Source organism: Adiantum capillus-veneris, chromosome 24, assembly GCF_014529385.1.
Source record: "Adiantum capillus-veneris isolate H3 chromosome 24, ASM1452938v2, whole genome shotgun sequence".
NCBI classification, from domain to species: Eukaryota; Viridiplantae; Streptophyta; class Polypodiopsida; order Polypodiales; family Pteridaceae; genus Adiantum; species Adiantum capillus-veneris.
The window spans coordinates 123,158,494-123,179,248 of NC_140954.1; the positions used below are offsets into that span (position 1 = coordinate 123,158,494).

General features: G+C 42.2%; 1 protein-coding gene across 1 annotated transcript; it reads right to left on the reverse strand.

The window, feature by feature from the left end:
- Nucleotides 1-8,959: 8,959 nt before the first annotated feature.
- Nucleotides 8,960-10,753, reverse strand: LOC147427067 (sesquiterpene synthase 6-like). Its single transcript, XM_086498682.1, has 2 exons — nt 10,592-10,753; nt 8,960-10,494 (listed from the first exon to the last, which is right to left on the reverse strand). Exons 1-2 carry the CDS (start codon nt 10,622-10,624, stop codon nt 9,106-9,108), a joined length of 1,422 nt encoding a protein of 473 aa, XP_086354808.1. The 5' UTR covers nt 10,625-10,753; the 3' UTR covers nt 8,960-9,105.
- Nucleotides 10,754-20,755: the final 10,002 nt, after the last annotated feature.

The window sequence follows — 20,755 nt, forward strand, 5'->3', positions numbered from 1 at the left end:
ATAATGCATTTATCAACTTCTACCAAACCATTGGTCATCAAACCCTTCTGTACACTATTTACATGTTGTTGTTCACCCGCTTTAAGTCCTCAAACTTTGTAAAAGAAATAGATCCATAGTCTTCTAATCCTACAAAATCTATAGAAAATGTTTCCTTTGCATATACATCATGCAAGAACTTTTGTCTTCTTCTTGTACCATTGCAATCCCGCTCTACTATGGTACATGGCCAAAATCCCTCATATCCCTGTAGTCCTTGAATTCTTAGTTTGCCTTTGGCAAGGGTTGCCCTCTAAGACTTTCACGATTCCTTTCATGGTCCACAAAAGTAGTAAGGAACTGTATTGCATGCTTCCCATCCCTTTTCCTTATTCTAGCATAAGCCGCGACATGTCGTCCATCACCTTGATTTCCATGCAAGTAGCAGTGATGTATGGCTGCCAAAGGATAAGAGGGTATGTAGACATCTCATGTACAAAGAAATTCTGGTCATCTTTCTGTTGGAACTAGGGTTGCAGGAAAACACACACATCTCGGAGAAGATGAAGGAAGCTCTAGGCACACAACAGAGAGTGTATTACTTAGTGTGAAATGGAAAGATAGATAGCCCTTGAGCGATGATCATATATACAATGCACAGGGGGGGAAAACCTCCTAGTGAGGGAAAAAACTCTTCGGTCCTAATCGTGTTCACACACATCATTACCACAATCCCCCCTGGAGTGATGTGGTGAACGAGAGCTAGCACATAATAGAGTAAAAGGAAGTGCCATGCCCTGAGGACATGATCACTCCACATAGGGGAGTAAGCCCAAAGCTTTAAACTTCTCACGAGACAATGCCTTTGTGAAAAGATCTGCAAGGTTCTCCTGTATTGGCAGTACATAATCCAAGGTGGTCTCTCTTTCTGGGAGCCTCTCCCTAATATAGTGGTAATGCATCTCAATGTGCTTTGTGAAAGAATGAAAAACTAGGTTCCTTGCAATTGCAATGCACTCTCACTGTCAATGTAGATAGTCACTTTTTGTCCAACACCCAAATCAGCCATAAGGCGTCTGAACCATAACACATTCAATCGTACCTGTGAATACTGCCATGTACTCAGTCTCACAACTAGAAGTGGACGCAGTAGGTTTCTTCTTGCTCAACCATGGTATGGATGAGATGCCAAGCATGAAACAAAAACCACTCATGGACACTTGTGGGTCAAAACAACCAGCCCAATCTGAGTCCAAAAAAGCATGTAAGTCTAGAGGCAACGGTCCCCTCTTGGGATAAAAAAATCCAAGATGTAAAGTGCCACTTAAGTAGCAAAAAATCCTCTTGACAGCTTGCCAATTCTTAGACCCTGGGCTATGCATAAATCTAATGACCTGTGAGATTGCAAACTAAATATCCGACCTCATGTTGCATACATAAATGAGACATCAAATGGCAGTTTGGTAAAGAGTGACATCTGCAAGATCACCAGCATCATGAAGACTCAATTTCAAACTTGTTTCCATGGAAGTGGAAATAGGTTTTCAATCCTCGAGTCCAAACTTACGTAGCAATATCTCTATGTAACTTTTTTGACACAAGGCAATACCACCATCACACTGCTTAAACTGTACACCCAAGTAATGATGCAACAACCCCAAATCTTTCATCTTGAAAGTAGCATTCAAATCAGCCTTAAATTAAACAATATGTATCTCATTGGTCAAGTTATCAACAAATCATCAACATAGAGAACCACAATGAGAAGTACATCACCCTCAAGCTTTACATACAATGTGCTTTCTGTGGACTGTTACAAAAGCCTTTTTTGACCAAATGAGTGTCAGCCTTCTCATACCAAGCACGAGGAGATTTCTTCAACCCCTACAAAGATTTGTTACATTTGCACACTTTATCCTCTTTTTCTTTCTTGACAGAACCGCCAGGCTGCGTTACATAAACTTCCTCAAATATGTCACCATTCAAGAAAGTAGTAACAATGTCTAATTGATGTACATCCCAACCAAAATGGGTTTCCAATGCACATAGAAAGTGCACAGTAGTCATATGACAAGTGGGAGAAAAATTATCTTCATAATATATGCCTTTTTGTTGTGCATAACCCTTTGCAACAAGTTGAGCCTTATAGCGATCAATCTCACCATCCCACTTGCATTTCAACTTGTAAACCCACTTTGTACCAATGGATTTTTTCCAGGAGGCAAATCACATAAAGTCCTCTGTCATTTTCTATAAGTGCATCCTATTCTGATTGCATTGCAGCAATTTAAAAATTTTTGTGCTTCATCAAAAGATAGAGGCTCCTCAACATCATGTAAGCTAGACATAGCCAAAGCATAACAATATGATGCATAAGATGCATGGCGAGAACTTGAACGAGTACGACTAGACAAAGGTGCATCCAATCTACTGTCACGCAATGTATGCACCAGCCATTTTGGCATACCTCTAGCCTGCTCATTTTCAGCCCTTTTCTCATCAAGTACATCATCTACATATGTATCAATAATAGGATGATCTGTAACATTTTCAAAAACCCCCATACGTTGCACATTTGCCTCATTGGAACTTACATTCAAACTTCCATCATTCAAAAGAGGCAACAAAGTGTCATAAATGTCCTATGAGCTTACATTATTGTCGAGCTAGTACATGACAACAAGGGTTGAACAGAATTTTCCGGAAACACAATATCCAGTGAAACCAGAATACGCTTTGTTTGTGGATGATACAACATGTAACCTTTGCTTTCAGTACTATAACTAACAAAAACACATTTGACAACCCTATCACCCAATTTTTTGTCTTGTGTTTGTGCTCGGGGGGTTCACTATATGTAAACCATCTATACAACATGCATTCAAAGGGTATTTAAAAAACCCCTTATCTGTGACTCTTAAACTAATAAAACAACCCCTCTTTCTTTATGGACTTACAGGTTTTTTTCCAAAGTGCAATAAAAAACCCCTTATTTAAATATATTCATGTAAATTTATCCAAAATTTTTGAATTAAAAAACCCCTCCTGTTGAGCTCTCATGGTATACTTACATACATAAAGGTGGACCCCCCGAGTGTTTGTGACACCAAAGCATATGCCGAATAGCCAAAAACACGCATGTGCTCAATAGAAGGCTTTCTATCATGCCATGCTTCATATGGAGTAATAGAATGCAAAGCTTTTGTAGGACACCTATTAAGTACATAAGTGTCACACATGATGGCCTCAAACGAAAACGAATGCGGCAAAGCTTGACTTTTGACCATACATCGTGCCATTTCCATAAGTGACCTCTTTTTCCTCTTAGAAACACCATTTTGTTGAGGCGTATAAGGCACTATACATTGTTGTTTTATCCCACAATTAGCAAAAAATGCATTAAATTCATGAGACATATACTCCCCCCCTTGATCGGAACGGAGGGTGTCCATAGTACATTTCGAGACATTTTGAGCCATAGCCAGAAATTGTTTGAAGCACATAAAAACTTTGGACTTCTCTTTAAGCGGATACGTCCATGCATGCCTGGAGTAATCATCAATGAAAGTCACAAAGTAAAGGTAATTGTGCAAGGATGGAGTTTGCATGTGCCCATAAACATCACTATGTACAAGCTGCAACATGCATGTGGCCCTAACTGAACCATCCTTTGGAAACTTCGAATGCTACATCTTACCCAAAATACATCCGTCACAAACATGTTTGACAGGTGCTTCAAGAGGCGGCAAAGAAGCAACCATATCAGATTTCTACAAACGCAGCAAATTGATAACTTTCAGATGTCCAAAACGTGCATGCCAAAGTTTTGCATCTGAAATATCCTTAAAATCCACTATTGTATTTGTAAAATTTTTCCCACACTTGTCATACAAAGTGAGCTTATACAACCCACAATATAAAATGTCAAATGCAACAATTTCATCACCAAAACTGAGACCATATATTGTACATCTATCATCCACAAACTTGAGTACAAGTCCAAGTCTAGCAAGTGCAGATACAAACAAATGATTCTTATTGATCCTAGGTATATAAAGTGCATCAACAAGTGTGAAAGAACTGCCATTTGCAACAGTAAGCACAATCTTTTCAACTCCCTGAACCGGATAAGAGGCATCGTTGGCATAGTGACTGAATTCACATGAGGGACTGACACGAGAGAGATGAACAAATCACGATGTGACGTAATGTGTTTTGTAGCACCACTGTCAAAATACCACACATGTGAATCTACAACAACTAGCATGCATGCATCATGGACATTAGGATTATAGGTACACTCTGCATTATAATTCCATTCTGCATCAACATGAGCATCACAATATCCTTTCACAAAAGACTCAACAATAGCTGTATTTGTAGTGGAACCATCATTTGTAGTGGAACCACCCTCTTTCTTCTTAGCCTCTTTGGCCTTCAACTTAGGACACTGCTTAATCAAGTGATCACTAGCTTTATAATAATGGCAACACATCTTCTTTTTCCCCTTATCACCAGAATTCAAGACGAATTTCTTCCAGCAAAAGCATTAGGAACAAGTGATTTACCACTTGCAAAAGAACCATAAGACGTGGCTATATTGTTGTTACTACCTTTTCTTTGAGCAACAATAAAGGCCTGTTCAACTGCACACTATCTAGTTTTTTTTTTGAAAAACAACTCTTGCAACAATGATGTGCATAATGCATCAAACTTGACAACTTCAGGATTTCCTTGGGTCATAAGTCTCCAAGTACTAGCAAAAGTGTGGTAAGAATCTGGCAAGGTATCAAGAGCAGTCTGTACAAGGGAACTGTCTGAAATTACTTTTCCTGTAGAAATAAGTTGCTCATTCATATCCTTGACACCAGCAAGGAAAGTATCCATGTTATCTTCCTTATGCATAATCTTCAACTCCAACTCTTTTCGCAACAATGCAATTTTAGCCTCAAGACTAGCTAGAATATCCCAAGCCTGTTTTGCAGATTTTGCTGAACGAATGTGAGGATTATGTATACTTCACAGAAAATGCAATCAAGGCATAAGCCTATGCATCCTTTACATTCCAAAGAGCTTGATCAACTATAGACAAAACAACTCTAACCGCAGCAATCCTTGCAGTAAGACCTGCAACATCCTCAACATTGCCTACATCCTTAGAACCAAGATGTACATCAATTCCCTGCACAATATTCCAAACACCCTTTGACACAAGAACATGTTGCATCATGTAAGCCCACATAGGGTAATTGTTCCTATCCAATTTGTCCTCAACAACAAACATCTTGAACACATCTATGTTGTTGTAGGCCATAAAAAATGTCTGCATCTGATGTGAAAACTGCCCAAAAGGTGGAGAAACAAAGCGGGAACAACACGTGCTATATAGCACAAACCGTAGAATATTGTAAGGGACCTGTTATGCAAAAAATGGCACTGATAGAAATTCTGCACAAAATGACGAAATAGCCTGTGTAGTACTGTCTATAGTGGAAACTAAGGCCGAAATAAGGCGGAATCAAAAATTTGCACAGACTAGGCTCTTCAAGCTTTGCCAATATTTTTATCGACTTGCGAACGCTTGCCAAAGCTCACAGAAATCGGAGAAAGTGAGCAGGCGTGTGCTGGAGCTGCTGGTGAGTAAGCTCGGGAGAACGCAATCTGCTCTTATACCAATTGTCGGAATTAGGGTTGCAAGAATACACATCTCTTGGAGAAGATAAAAGAATCTCTAGGCACGCAACAGAGAGTGTATTATTTAGTGTGCAATGGAAAGATGGATAGCCCTAGAGTGATGGGCATAAAGACAATGCACGGGGGGGAAAAACAGGTCTCCTAGTGAGGGAAAAAATAACTGACGTCATAAGTATGTTCACACACATCACTACCACATGTATATGGTAACAATTTCACATTCCCTATAGTCACCTTTACATTTGGACAAGCTCCGTACAGCTCCCCTGATGAGTTGTTGCTGCATGAATCATCTATCCATGGTTTATATCAATTGGCCATTTTCCTTAATGATAAAGACTCTTTGACATGAGATTAATTTCTGACCCATGATCTATTAACACAATGTATGGCTCTTCTAAGTCTTCCACTTTGCTAGGGTCTCAGTAGTTTCTCTAGCCGAGTGACTTTTCAGTAGTAACTCTTGTGAGTGGTCTCGACTTCATCTTCATCATCCAAGAAGTGAACATGTTTTACTCCTCCCCTAGACTTGTAGCATCCAACAACAGTTTCTTCGCCTTCTTGCTTGCCATAAACCTATACACCCTGTGCATTTAAAGTCTCTCCACCCTGTACATGGATAGTTTTAGTAAGAGACTTTGGCTTTCTCTTTATTATATCAATTATTTCTTTCTGCAACTCCCTCTTTGCTATTCCAAGGACCTCACCCAAGGTAAATTCTACCTTACTGTTCAAAATCCTTTCTTTCAAAACCTTTTTGAGATCAGTTGTTGCCTCTATATTAGATTGGAGTTTGTAGGCCGGACCCTTTGCTTTAGCTTTTGTTGTATCCTTCTTCTTTTCTTTAGAGGCTTCTTGCATAGGCACTTCGGGGATAGGCATCTATTGCAGGGAAGCTGATCTAAGAGGCACTCTGTCATTTTTTCCTGCACTCCTCGTGGCCCGCTTTGAAGGCCCTTCATCTCCATTCTCGTGCATGCGTTTCTCTTTGACAATGGCCTCATTGGTTTGACCTTTGGCAATGTAAGCATGCACTAGCAAAGAGTCTATAGGGTCATTCCAACGTGTTTCTAGCCGAATGCAATCTCCAGCTTCATGCAAAAAGTCACTAAAAAAGTTCACTTTGTCACCCTTTCAAAGTCTTCCATGAAATACTCTTCTTTTAAGGATAACAATAATGCTTCTCAAGTTGCCCCATGCTCATTTCTAATTCCCCTTATGTGCTCTCAGATCTTGAGAACCACAGCTAGTTCAAAACTTTGCAGCATCTCTGCTTCGGACACTCGATGTAGCTCCATCTCCTTTACATACATTGAATTGGTCGATTTTCTTTACTACAGATTGAAGCGCTTTGGTTATGGAAAGCTCCCTCCTTTCAACAACTTGTTGCTATTGCATAAACACCGCAAAAGCTTGAAACATTTGCATTGTGACTGGATCAAACCGAACGCCATGTTACTCTTGTTGCTCCATAGCTTTAAAGATTTAAATTGAAACTTTCAATGAATATTTTGAATCCTCACCATAGCCTACTTTGCATCGGGTTCACAAAAAATGTGTCAAGAAATGCGCAGTGCGATTAGGAAAGTGTCGTGCATGTAACTGTGAGGATTCATAGCAAAATCAAGCAAGGCGTAGATGATTTGAAGCTAAAAACACACTCAAAAAGAACAAAACTCTAGCCATGAAAGCTCCATTTTGAAAAAAAACCAATATTAACTCAAAACTCGTGTGTGTGCAAAGATTAGATGTAGCTTCGCTCCCAATTGCACAGATCCAGTGCTCTTTCGATCTGTTAAAAACCCTAAATTGACGCTTCATGGAAGCTTTAGTGCTTCATTGAAGAAGCCCAAGTAGTTATTTGAGGAGGGAAACCCTAATTGGAGGCCTCACAGCTTTGAACATGTAGTGGAAGAAGCACGGGACTACACTTGATTGGAATGGTTGGATCTCCTTCCTTATATGTCCAAATAAAAGATCATTCTTGGCTCTCATACTTTTCCCTCAACTTGAGCAATGATGTCACCATCGTTGATGAGGCATTATGAGCCTTTTTGAGCTATTTCAGGCTATTTTGATTGTTTTATGGCCATTTTTAGTACTTTTTTGCCTCCACTTGGTAAGCACTTTGGACACGTCTTTTATGCCCGCGCACGATTCTTGTTGATTATTTTTTTGCCAAGATCGCCCGCATTGAGCTTTCTAGGCAAAACGATCATCCACTGCCCCCAATTGTACCTAGCTAGGTATGCCGTGCCTCCCTCAAAGAAGCTCATGAGTTGTGGTAAGTCATAATGTGGGAATTATTGTGAGAATCTATCCAAAACTTTTTGTGGTAAGTAGTGGCTAAAAAATAGTGAAAATTTATCGAGCTTCCACTTAACTTTCACTTGCCTTCAGGGTCTTTCGAAATTTAAAGTTCAATTTAAAAAAGACTTCAAATAGGTATGGCTAATCTACCCCAATTTCAGAGGTTAAGCAGTCTTCAAAACCGTTCTTGAGAGCTCAATGATGCACGATTTTGCCACTTGAAAGTACTACCATGGATCGGCCTCAAAAATTACTCTACGCACGCGCTATTGTAAATTGCAATGATACCTATGTTAAAAGATAAGATGGTGCAAAGTTGCTGAAAATTGAATGTAATGAGATGCAAACTGCACTAAACGCACACTAAATCAATCCCATAATCACGTGATGTGGGTAATGGCCTATGGACATGCTTATAATCATGCTATTATGAGCTAATTATGAGATAATAGATTAAGTAGCAAGTGTATTGAACACAAGGTTAGCATAGAGAGCGGCTAGATTAGGATCAACAAATTAGTGAGTAGGAGATGCACATAGTGTCTGCTGTAGAGAATGGAATGAGAAAGATAATAGAGTAAGATTTGCCTCGAACCTCAACTCGATAACAAAATTTCAGTGCCATCAGATTCCTGCCTCCCTCAGTTTCTCCCTCAAACAAGAACTAGAAATAGTGCTAGCTGCCCAATATAAAGGGGAAGAAAGAATTACCAATGAAGCCCCTTTTTAGTAATCGAGCTTGATCATCCTTCAGTGATATGGGCAATCTTGCCTTGCATAACCAATAGCTTCAACTCCTAAAGCACACCATTCTCACAAGTACTTTAATGGTGACAAGGTAGATTATTAGTGTACATATAATAAAAACTAACCAAAAAACCCAAAAGATATTTGATTAAAAGTATTGATAAGTAGGACAATAAGTGAATACATGGCTCACATACAACGGCATTCGTGCTGATGTTTCTCATGAAAGCTCGACAATGGCATTCTTTGGACAGTGAGTATTGCACTCATGTGATACATATCACAATAGAAATTCATGGTTATGATAGTACATATAATATATAGCAATCCAATGTTATAATATACTGACAATGTATGTAAAGCAATAGATGAATGTTACTGATGTCTCCCATGTGATGAAATGGCCGACTTTGCTTGTTGACAGAGGAAGCTAATAGAGTGGAGGGGTGAGCTGGGAATGACAATATAAGAAGGAGAGATGTTCCAAGGGATAGGGTGGGGGCCAACGTATCTCCAGGTGAGGGTACTCCAGTAGAGATGGCCTGCAAGCAAGTCACAGAGGCCCTCTGCATACATGGGACTGATAATGTCTCCACCATCCGTATGCGCCGCAAGGCTACGAATCTGTGCAAGAAGATCATCACAGATGCGTTCTTGCTCCTGTAGCATCTGCCATATCTCCTTGAGTACTTGTTGCATCGTTTCCGAGCGCTCTGCAGATAGCTCAACTAGGGGCCCTGCATGGCCACCTTCTAATCTGCGCTCCTTCACCAGAGCCCCTACCACTGACTGCGCATCCTTTCGCACAAGCTCCTTGCCGAAGGAGATCATGTCATTCACGTACAACGCATGCTTTCCTGCGTTCGTTTTCAGCTTCTGCACGAGCATCCCCATCTCTGTGTTTCCGGCAGGGTCGGGCAGCTCAATCCCTAGCATATATTCCACCAAAGTCAACACTGGCCAGCAGAACCCGTCTAGAAGCCGCAGTGCTACTATCTTCTCCTTAATCACATCAATGGCGTCACCGTCGTCCTCCGCCTCACTTGTAGTGACTCCGCGTCGCAATTGCCACATCTCCTTCATCGCTTCTGTGGATTTCACGCAATCGTCCACAAAACGACGTTGCAGGTCGGGTGGCATCTCCTCTAGCATTTTCTCCCACACATCCACCCGCAAGCGTTCCATAAACCGCTCGATGCGTGCATCCTTCGCGCTAAACGCTGAACTTGACGAGTTAGGCGAGAGATCGGCAGTATCTGTAATCACTCGGAGGAATCCATTTCCGAGCTCAGCGGCCGTAAGCGCATCTGCCTCATCGATGGCATCGTCCAGCATGAAGAGCCAGATGTACAGCTTAGCTCCCAAAGTGAGACGCTGTGGAGATACACGAGGAGAGGGGTAGGCGGTGGCTGTGAAAAGAGAATAGACGCCCTTCTCGTAGGCTTGGCGCGCAGCAGCGGAAACAGGTGATGAGCCGCCGGAGTCGAACAGGGAGAGGCCCCATTGCTCGCACTCGTCCTTGATAGACTCGTACTGAGGGTGGCAGCGGACAGGGAACCTGCAATTAATGGGCGCAGGAAGCGGCAATCGCAGCAATGACGTACTATTGGATGTGCTGGAGGAGGAATCATGAGAATGATTAAATGGCAGCATTTGGTGACTGCAAACAATACGGCGGGCAGCAGAAAAAGAAACCCTAGCACTGCCGATCTTATAACGGGCGACCCCGGTATCAATATAAGCTGGCCGACGAAGAACATGCATCTGCGCAGCGGAGCAGGGAAAGGACATTAGTATAGATTGATGAGGATACAATTATGAACAGAAAAATATTATGGACTCAACGTACAACAACACGTACAGTAGGAGTGGGAGACGTCTTCATGATTTGCATGGCGCTACGCTGCCCACAGTAGTTTTTGCTACGCTGCGTGCCTCAGAAATTTGCTTCGACTCAGAAATTTGCTCCTTTGGCTGCTCTTTGATAGAGCTCTGCTTTGGCTGTTTTGGCTGCTCTTCTCGAAATTCAACTGGATTTAAAGGTCAGCATTGCTAAATTAGCAGGCCCGCGCCATACGACGTTCATGAACCTTGAAAGAAGCACTTCCAATAAAAGCGAGGAATCAGTTTAGAGGAGTGGTCCGTTGACGCTCCGACCATACCACCATAGATGCTGGAGTCTTGCTGTCTTTATGCCAAGCTCGAATTTTGTTTGCAAGTAAATTTACTGGAAGCATCTTTGCATATAATAGCTTTATCCCGATTCCCCACTAGCATAAGCTGTCATCCAACTCCTATTAAGAGCCCTGTCCCGCAAGTGCATGGAGAGGCACAAGTTGTCACAACAACTTGGCGCTCAGGTTACGCGAAGAGCTTCGGATCAGAGCTCTATAAGTGCTCCAAATGTTCGCTCGATTTTACGAGTTTAAGTTATAGAGCATCAGCATGCCAATTTATTGTGGTAGGTCTCAAGCAGATAAACAAGGCAAACAACCTACCAAATCTGATGCAATAAATCGATACACCGGCCTTCTTTTGGTTTGTTCACAAAAAAAGCTAGGAATTTTCTTGTGTTGTGTGAGGGTCGTGTGACAACAATGAGTGCATGTAGGGCATGAGAATGGTGAGCCTCTCCAACGCGTCCAAGCATTAGGTGGGATTTGGCTCAAAGAGTTGGGTACCCCTTGGCATTAATATGATTAGTGGGATGAGGAAGGACTCCAAATGAAGTAAGAGGGGTCCCCCATAGGCCCTCTAAAGGTGCTTTTGAGGGGCTCTTTAAATCTTGAGAGGTAGACCCATACACCCTTTATTTTTTCCAAAAATGTAGGGCATCTTCAAAACACCTTTAGGCTTGGGGGGAGGGTTCTTTCAACCACCCCCTAGATACAAAATGGCCCTTGTTTTCAAGAAATGACCTACTATTGTAGGTGACTCTACATTTTGACCTTTTACACTAGGTTTTCTCATTGTCCTTTTCCCAAATTGGACCCTTCAAGAAGTGACTTGCTTCCTATGGGGATGTGTTATTCTTAAAATGCAACTATTAAAAGTTTTGAGAGCCTTCCAATATAGAGAGCCTATGGGGGAGCCCTCTAATGTGAATAAAGTAATGTGACAAGTTAACCTTGCTTTTAGGCATAACTCTGCTAGTGCTCCTAATTCAAAAGAAATGGTGTGTATTCAATGGTTGGCCCTCTTTGCAAGGAAATCTTCTTTACAAGTTTACAAGTTTAGAACTTCTAAGTCAAAAAGGCCCTCCTTGTTTTGAGGAAATCCCCCCCCCCCCCCCCCCCCCCCAAACAAAAAAACCCCAAATCTACGTTTTTTTTTCTTTCCAAAATGCACAATTGTGATTGATTATATAATAAAGTTACCACCATATATACAAATGAACCTCAAGCTTAAGCTGAGCCTTGAGGGACAGAAGGTTACGTTTGAGCTTAGTTACAACTTACAAGTACCCACTACCTTACTATTACGAACACCCCAATTCTTTACAATATAGTGCTCGATCGGTGTCGTGGAGCTCCGCTTCCATGATAAGAAAAAGAGAAGAGAAATGCAAGCTAAGCTTCTTTAAAGCCTACACATTAAGTGAGCAGTGATCAGGGCTTGATAATAGGCCAAGCTTAATGATTAATGTATGCCAGATGCGGGTAAAAAGGGCCAATAGATGCCTCAATGATGCCAAAATTGAGTATGATTGAAATGAGCACAAGTGGGAGATTATGATCTAGAACTGTGGTGCTTGAAGTGCTCTACCGGCTTGTCTTTACGGCTCGTCGATTGGAGCTACGGTGAAGAAGTTATGGCACTTTGAAGTTTAAGTCGATTGCAGATCCGTACCGGATTGGGCAACTGCAGCTGAGGTGACAGAAATGAAATGAATGCACGGGCGTGAAGTGCTCACTTTGTGGAGCGTGTCGGTCTTTTCAGATTGGTGATTGGAGTTCCGATCGCTAAGATATTGGCCGATAAAGATTCACCGGGGGTCGGTTTCGTACCACTCCGGTCGGCTCGTACGGAGTGTCATCTGGGAGATTTTGGCTCTCGCTCGGATTTTGGAGTGCAGCAAAGTAAGTGCTCAAGGAGAATCTTGTCCAAAATATTATCTCCTGCAATGCATTGATAGCAGCTACATGTACGTCAAATGTGGTGTACGTCTCATTAATTAAGTACAAAAACTGCTTCATGTGATCTCATAGAATGCAATGATTGCGGGATAACTCCAACAGAGGCAGGGCCAGGAAGCTGGACAAATGCAATCACGTACGCTTATACCTTGAAGGCAAGCATCACCATGCAAAATGATGCGGGCATCGAAATTCACAAAGACATTGTTAATCAAGGACTGCTGGGGAAAGATGTAGTGCTTAAGCCGCCCAGCCAATATGTATGCCAAATGTGGTGCCCTTACAGGTAACTATGCCGCCTAATGGAACACTAAGGCCGCCCATTGTGTTAGATAAGGCCCAAGTGTGAGCCAAAGGGGGTAACTCAAGTGGCCACCCAATAATCTATGGAACAAAAGGGCCGCCCAAAGGCCAAATAGTATGGGCCGCCCACTTTGAAAATAAAGGGTTTTAGAAGAAAATAAAAGTGGAGCATGGCGGGCAGGGAGAATAGCGCAGCACATGGGAGGAGGAAGAGCTCATAGCGAGCTCTGCGGGCATCGGTTGATGAAGGCCTAGAAGCGAAAGATGACGAGCAAGGCAGGGCAACCCCATTCGGTCCCAGCCATGCAAAGTTTGGATCACCTCGACATCCAGCCCTGCCACATCATAGGTAGGATTCCCATGCCACGTCAATGACGCCGGCGCCATTGCAAAAAGAAGGCACGCTATTAATAGTGGGGATTTTGCATGAGACAGGGGCAAGCGTAAGAAGAATAAGGGCAAGTTAAGGAAATAAAGGCTGGGAACAAAAGGGATCCAAGGCGAGGAGAGGAAGGAAGCAAAGCTTGGAACGAAAGGGAAGAAGGGAGAGGAGGGAGTCGAAGGGCAAGACGGGGAGGACCTACCTCTCTCTTGCTCTCGTCCTCGATCTTGAGAAGCATAACGGGACTCTCTCTCGTCCTCGTACCGGTGATACAAAGCAAGGCTTTCTCTTCCTCTCTCTCTCTCTCTCTCTCTCTCTCTCTCTCTCTCTCTCTCTCTCTCTCTCTCTCTCTCTCGAGCATGAACGAAGAAAAGGACCATAGATATTTCTCTTTCTCTCTCTCGACCCTTGAGAAGAAAACAAGCAACGAGCAAGGAGGATAGCAAGGAGATAACAAGCATCAACGAAGAAAAAGGAGAGTTGTTCGAAGAAGAAGAAGACGAGCTTGGGCAAGAGAATCCTTCGAGGCTTGAGCAGGTAAAGGCAAGAAGAAGGGATTGCAAGCAAAGGGGGAAGAGTTAAGGTTTGGCAAGAGCACGTAAGGTAGATCTCGCCAAGGTAAAGAGTGAAGTTTGGCAAGAGAAGATAAGCAGATTCCCGCAAGATAAGGTACTCAAGAAAAAGAGAGTCGGAGGACCAAAGGCGATCAGAGCAAATGGATTAGAGGAGACGTAAAAATTCAAAAATTAAAACGGCAGATAAGTAAGTGCAAGCGTACAAAGCAGGATAATTAATAACTACTGAAGCTTGATGATTGATGTAGTGAGCAGAATTGAAGACTACAGATCCACGGACATTTGAAGCAACATGAGGAAAATTTCCATAACCGTCATCACCTAGAAATTGATTTAACATTCTTTTAAGTCCAGTGTCGTTAACGGCCCGGTTAATTCTGTAAAGCGGGAGCCTAAACTCCTAGTTAGCAGATGATCCAAGTGACAATGCTATTAACAGCCCACCTTGGCGTAAGGACTAAGTTGTACTCAAAGTAATATTCAATTAATTGATGATTGCGGTGATTGGCACAGCTGTCATTGTCTCTTGTTCTCTCTCTTTCACACCTCCCACAGCCAGAGGCCCGGTGCTTGCCCGGCTCACGTAGCGAACACATATCCCCCGACATCGGATGGCGAGGGTTACCCTAAGCCAATCATCCGAGTCATGCCTTTTACTTACCACATATACTATCTCTTTTCTTTTTTGAATAATCTCTCAGAAGCTAGCCATAGAGAGGTTGCTATCAAAGACACGACAGTTCTTGGCCTTCCAGGTATTGCTGAAGAAACAGTATCTGACAATTTGAGTACAAATAAAAATACAGAACTTTGAAATTTTTTGCCACCAAGGCACAAATCCCTCTTGAAAAACCATATCTTCCACATTCTTTGTATCCATTTTCTCATCTTTCCTCAATGGCCTCTGCCCAATTCTTTACAAAGCAGTGCTCGATCGGATGGTGAGGGTTGCCCTAAGCCAATCATCCGACTTATGCCTTTTACTTACAACATATATTATCTCCTTGCTTTCTTGAATAATCTCTCGATCGGAAGCTAGCCATAGAGAGGTCTCTATCAAAGACACGATAGTTCTTGGCCTTCCAGATACTGTTGAAGAAACAGTATCTGACAATTTGAGTACAAAAATTCAAAATTGTTTGCCACCAAGGCACAAATTCCTCTTGAAAAAACCCTACCTTCCACGTTCTCTATATCCAATTGCACATCTTTCATGCAAGGCCTCTGATAGCTGGGCATTCCAAGAAAAGGTGGCCAAGGTCTTCACTAGCCAATCCGCATTTTGAACATCAATCGGGTCCGATACCACATGCTTGAATCTTGACGCTTGTTAGCAAGGCCCCTCACATGAACTTCCACATAAATATCTTCATAAACTGAGGCCATTGTGGATCCCAGATTGACTAAATTCTTAACCATATCAAGACCTTGCTATAATTGAAACTTGGAAACCACTTTAAAGGGTACACACATCTTATACTTATATTAAAAAGGCAACAGTTAGCTGCCACGTGGTAGCATTTCCCTTCCCATCCCCCTTTCAATGGAACGCCAGCGGCCATGACAACACCACTCCACGGCAGACAAAGGCTGGGTAGGAGCGCTCCATACCGTGCTGAGGATGCCACACCTGCTTGCTAGCAGTGCTCTTTGATATGCGGGTACCTATGTTGTTCTCCTCAAATCAAAGCAATTGTTGCGGTGAAGCGGCCTTGCCAACTCCTCGACATGCCGGTCTCTCTCTCTCTCTCTCTCTCTCTCTCTCTCTCACGCACACACACAAGTCTCCCTCTTCTCGAATTGCGGGGTCTTCTCTCTCTCTCTCTCTCTCTCTCTCTCTCTCTCTCTCTCTCTCTCTCTATATATATATATATATATATATATATATATATATATATATATATATATATATATATATATGTAACATTTAATGGCCTAATAACTTATGTGTAGCAGAAATTAGCATGAACATAGTGGGCATTTCATTAGAATAGATTCCTAATGAGAATTACAAGAGTGCTTGGGTGGAGAGAGCAACAAAAAGCATAACACCTAGTTAGATAGCATCAATAATACTTTCAAAAGAGAGAGACATTAAGCTATTGACAACAGTTGAGGACCGGATTTGCATGGAGCCGGTCCCCCCTCCAAAAGGCTTTGTATTATGGTTTCTCCCATCAAGAGAGACATTGTACAATACAATTCTTTGTGTTCCTTCAAGACTAGCTAGTGCAATGAAGATGGAAGCTTCATGCACTAAGCAAAACACTTAATCAAACACAACTTGAATTATCCCCGTTCTCAGATCCAAGACCTCACACACCTTCGAAGATGGTGAGAGCTAGCAGGGTATGAGAGTAGATTGAGAGGAAGAAGGAGTATCTTACGAGAAAGATGTACATCTCCTCACATAATCACTCATATTAGCATAGCTTAGCTTGGTAATTAGCTTGGTAGAGAAGATGAGCATGCATTGAAGCTTGGCTCTTGGTTGGATTTGCATCCACATGCCAAGAGAGTGTTGATGTAGGCTTCTATCTCACAAGCTTGGAGTAGGTGATGAGCTCTCCATTAAAGCTTGGGAGGAGATAGAGTATTCTTTATTCACACATGGTCAACTGTGAGTGTGTGTGTGTCAATACCAAGCAAAAATCAGCCCCCCCTCTTTCTTGGGCGAGCCCTTCCTGCTAAATTGGTCAGGCTTTTGCCTCATTGGACCTCCCCAAGTCAAGCCAATGGGTGTTAAGCAGCATAAGTGATAGCCTTCTGACATGTGTCCCCCTTTCCCCTTTTGTGAGAGCTTTAGGTAATTAAATAATTAAACTAAACTCTCATTGGACCCCTTTGCCTCCTGGCCAATAGGAATCCGGCAAGCCATTGGGCTCCTGAATGCTCATTGGACCCCTTGGGAGACTGCCCAATAGTCTTCTAGGAGACTTAATTCTCATTGGTTTCTTTTATTAAATGTTTTTAAATTAATTAAACTAGATTTACTCTAGCTTAATTCTCATTGGTCCACTTCAAGGGTCTTCCAATAGGAATTGGGCACACCTTGTGGGTATCTGCACTACAAGAGGCTATTCATATTAGCGACGCTCACACAGCGACGCTAAAAAAAAAAATTCCCGGCGTCGCTATGAGCGTCGCAAATTTACAAGTAACTTTGCGACGCTCATAGCGACGCCGGCTGGGCTAAAAAAATAACAGAGAGCGCCCAAAAACTCAGATCTCAGATCTGAGTTTTTCGGCGCCCTCAAGCAAGGAGCAGGTAACGCTCTCCCTCTCTCTCTCTCTCTCTCTCTCTCTCTCTCTCTTTCTTCTCCCACACACACACACACACACACACACGAGGAGAGGAAGGAGAGCCAGGTATGCTCCTTCCCTCTCCTCACTCTCATGTTCCCTTCCCTTCTTTCTCTCTCCCCTCTCTCTCTCTCTCTCTCTCTCTCTCTCTCACACACACACACACACACACACATAGTGTTTTTGAGAGAGAGAGAGAGAGAGAGAGAGAGAGAAAGAAAGAGTACAAACATAAACAAAAACGCACACACACATACATAAACAAAGAATGCACACACACATTGAGAGAGGAAAAGAGAGAGAGAGCATGCATAAACAAAAAACGCACACATTGAGAGAGGAAAAGAGAGAGAGAACATGCATAAACAAAAAACGCACACATTGAGAGAGGAAAAGAGAGATAAAACATGCATAAACAAAAAAACGCACACACATTGAGAGAGAAAGTGAGAGAAACTAATTTAACGTCGTAGGAAACTAATTAAAATTAAAAGACCTAAAGATCTAGCCGACGAGGAGTTGAACTCAAGACCTATTATTCAAGAGGGAAATGGCATAACCAATCTATCATACTTGGCATGGGTCATAGAAATGTTATACCATTTATCTCTTTTTATTGGCACACACATCCACACACGCGCACACACACAAGAAGAAGAGAGTTATAACGTCGTAGGAAACTATCCTAAAAGACGTTAAAGATTAGGTTAGATGTAGACTTACATTAAATTAGATTTAGGTTTATTTAAGTTAAATTAGATTAGATTTAGGTTTATTTTTAGTTAGATTTATGTTATATTAGATTAGATTTAGGTCTCCATAGACTGCGATGCCTGCATGAAGCGGGTGAAGAAAGCCCTCAATGGAATATAGGGTATTGCTGCCTTCACTCATGGTGGGCTCCGTCGATCCAAAAGTACTGGTGAAATGTCTTCAGAAGATAGGGAAGAAGGTGGATCTTAAGGGCGGCAAGAGTCACTACATCCCCGACAATGACCATCTAGACAACCTCTAGTCATTCAACAGCAACTTCAAAGTTAGTAACAAGAGCAAGAACGGTCCAAAGGGCCAATTGCTGTCGTCAGATGTGGATGGAGATGAGGCAGCGTCACCGCCGGAAGTTAACTCTCACATCTTTAGTGATGAGAATGCCAACTCTTGCCGAGTTATGTGAAAAATTATGTGTTAAATCAGTTTTAAGGTTCTTATAATCCCTGTTAGTTTAGTTCTTTGTTTTTAATATAACATAATTTACGTTAGATTTAGATTTATGTTATATTAGATTAGACTTAGGTTTATTTAGGTTTACCCACACACACACACACACACACACACAAGAAGAAGAGAGTTTTTAACGTCGTAGGAAACTATCCCAAAAGACGTTAAAGATTAGGTTAGATGTAGACTTACGTTAAATTAGATTTAGTTTATTTTTAGTTAGATTTACGTTTATTTAGATTTACGCTTATTTACGTTAGATCGAGTCCACGCAAGAATTACTTACGGTTTAGGGTTTAGAGTTAGACGAACAGTGAAAAGATCTACTGTGAAAAGATGTTAAGATGCTGTGAAGTGCTACAGCTAGAGAAGAGGCAAAGGGGTTTTGTCCACTACATGCAGTATCATGTAGACGTGGGTCTGTAGATTTCTTGTACCCACAAATATAGGTATTGACCAATAAAGACGAGATTATAACCCGTGGTGGTTCTGATCTCCGTGCACCTCTAGACCGAGGTGTGCGGGGATTGGACATAGAGAGAGAGAGAGAGAGAGAGAGAGATAAGACGAAGAATGCCAATAGAATATTAAATTTGTTGTCCAGGTTATAAGATTTTTATCCTCATTATGAGTAGTGACGAGGATGTGGGACCGTCCAACCGAAACACCTATCTCTCAACGAGGGTCTTATGTCCTTGTAATCAATGCAAGCATGCTGTGCGACGGACAAGACGTGTTTCTTTGCAGCACGTTCGCGAATTTGGCGAGTTCGATCCATCTATTATAGATCGAGTTGTTGCCAATTATAACTCGTCGGACTCTGACGCTGGCCAACAAGCAGCAATCTTGCAACCCAATAGACGTGTTCGCAGGCGCTTTGGTCAAGCAGCATATGTGAGGCCACAAGATGTAGCCTCTGACAGCTCGGGGATGATCATGCAGAGCACATTCCCAACGAGGCAATGTTTGAGCCCGAGATTGATGAAATGATCGAGACGATCATGGATTCAGAAAGGCTTATCTATGATGATATGAAAAGTGAAGCCGATACGCCATTGTATAATGGAGCACGTATGTCTAGATTGAAAGCACTCCTGGTTCTTCTCAACATGCAGGCAAAGTTTGGATGGAGTGACACTAGCGTCACAACGCTTTTCAGGTGATCTATTACAATTAGTTTACTTTAATAAAACTCTAAATGTATAATGATCTGATAGATTTTTACACGACTGTATCGTATTTTTATTGTGTAGATTGCTTAAAGAGCACATACTACCAGCTGACAATGTGATGCCAGATTCCCGAGATGAAGCAAGAAAGATTTTGCGAAACTTGGGGATGGATTACAATTCTATCCACGCTTGTCCTAATGACTGCATTCTTTTCAGAGGGGAATACATAGACATGGAGAAGTGTCCGAAATGTGATTCCGAAAGATATCGAGTAGATCTCCACGGGACAAAAATTCCACAAAAGGTTTTGCGACATTTTCCTCTGCTTCCTCGCATCAAGCATTTCTTCGAATGTAAGTCCATGGCCGCCCTAGCATCATGGCATGAGGAGAATAAATCTTCGGATGGTGTGCTACGAATTCCTGCAGATTGCGCAGCCTGGAAACATATAGATGGAACATGGTCGGATTTTGCCAGGGAAGCTCGAAATTTGCGCTTAGGCCTGGCTATGGATGGCGTAAATCCATTTGGTCAAAGATCAACATCTTACAGTGTATGGCCCGTTGTCATCGTCAACTACAACATTCCCCCGTGGTTGACTACGAAGAAGGGGCACCTATGGCTAAGCTTGATTGTGCCAGGGCGATATAAAGTGGGAATATGGATGTGTATCTTCGTCCACTATTGGAAGAGCTACAACAATTGTGGATTGGCATAGAGGTGGTGGATATGAGCCGACACACAGGACGACGGAATGCTTTGATCAGAGGCATTCTAATGTGGACCATGCATGACTATCCCGGGCTAACAGAATGCTCAGGTGATCTATTGACACTCCTCACTCAGACACTGTAAATCTTGTTTTTTCCCATAGTTGATCTATTATCATGTGTATACATGCAGGGCTTCAAACAAGCGGATACAGAGCATGTGTCA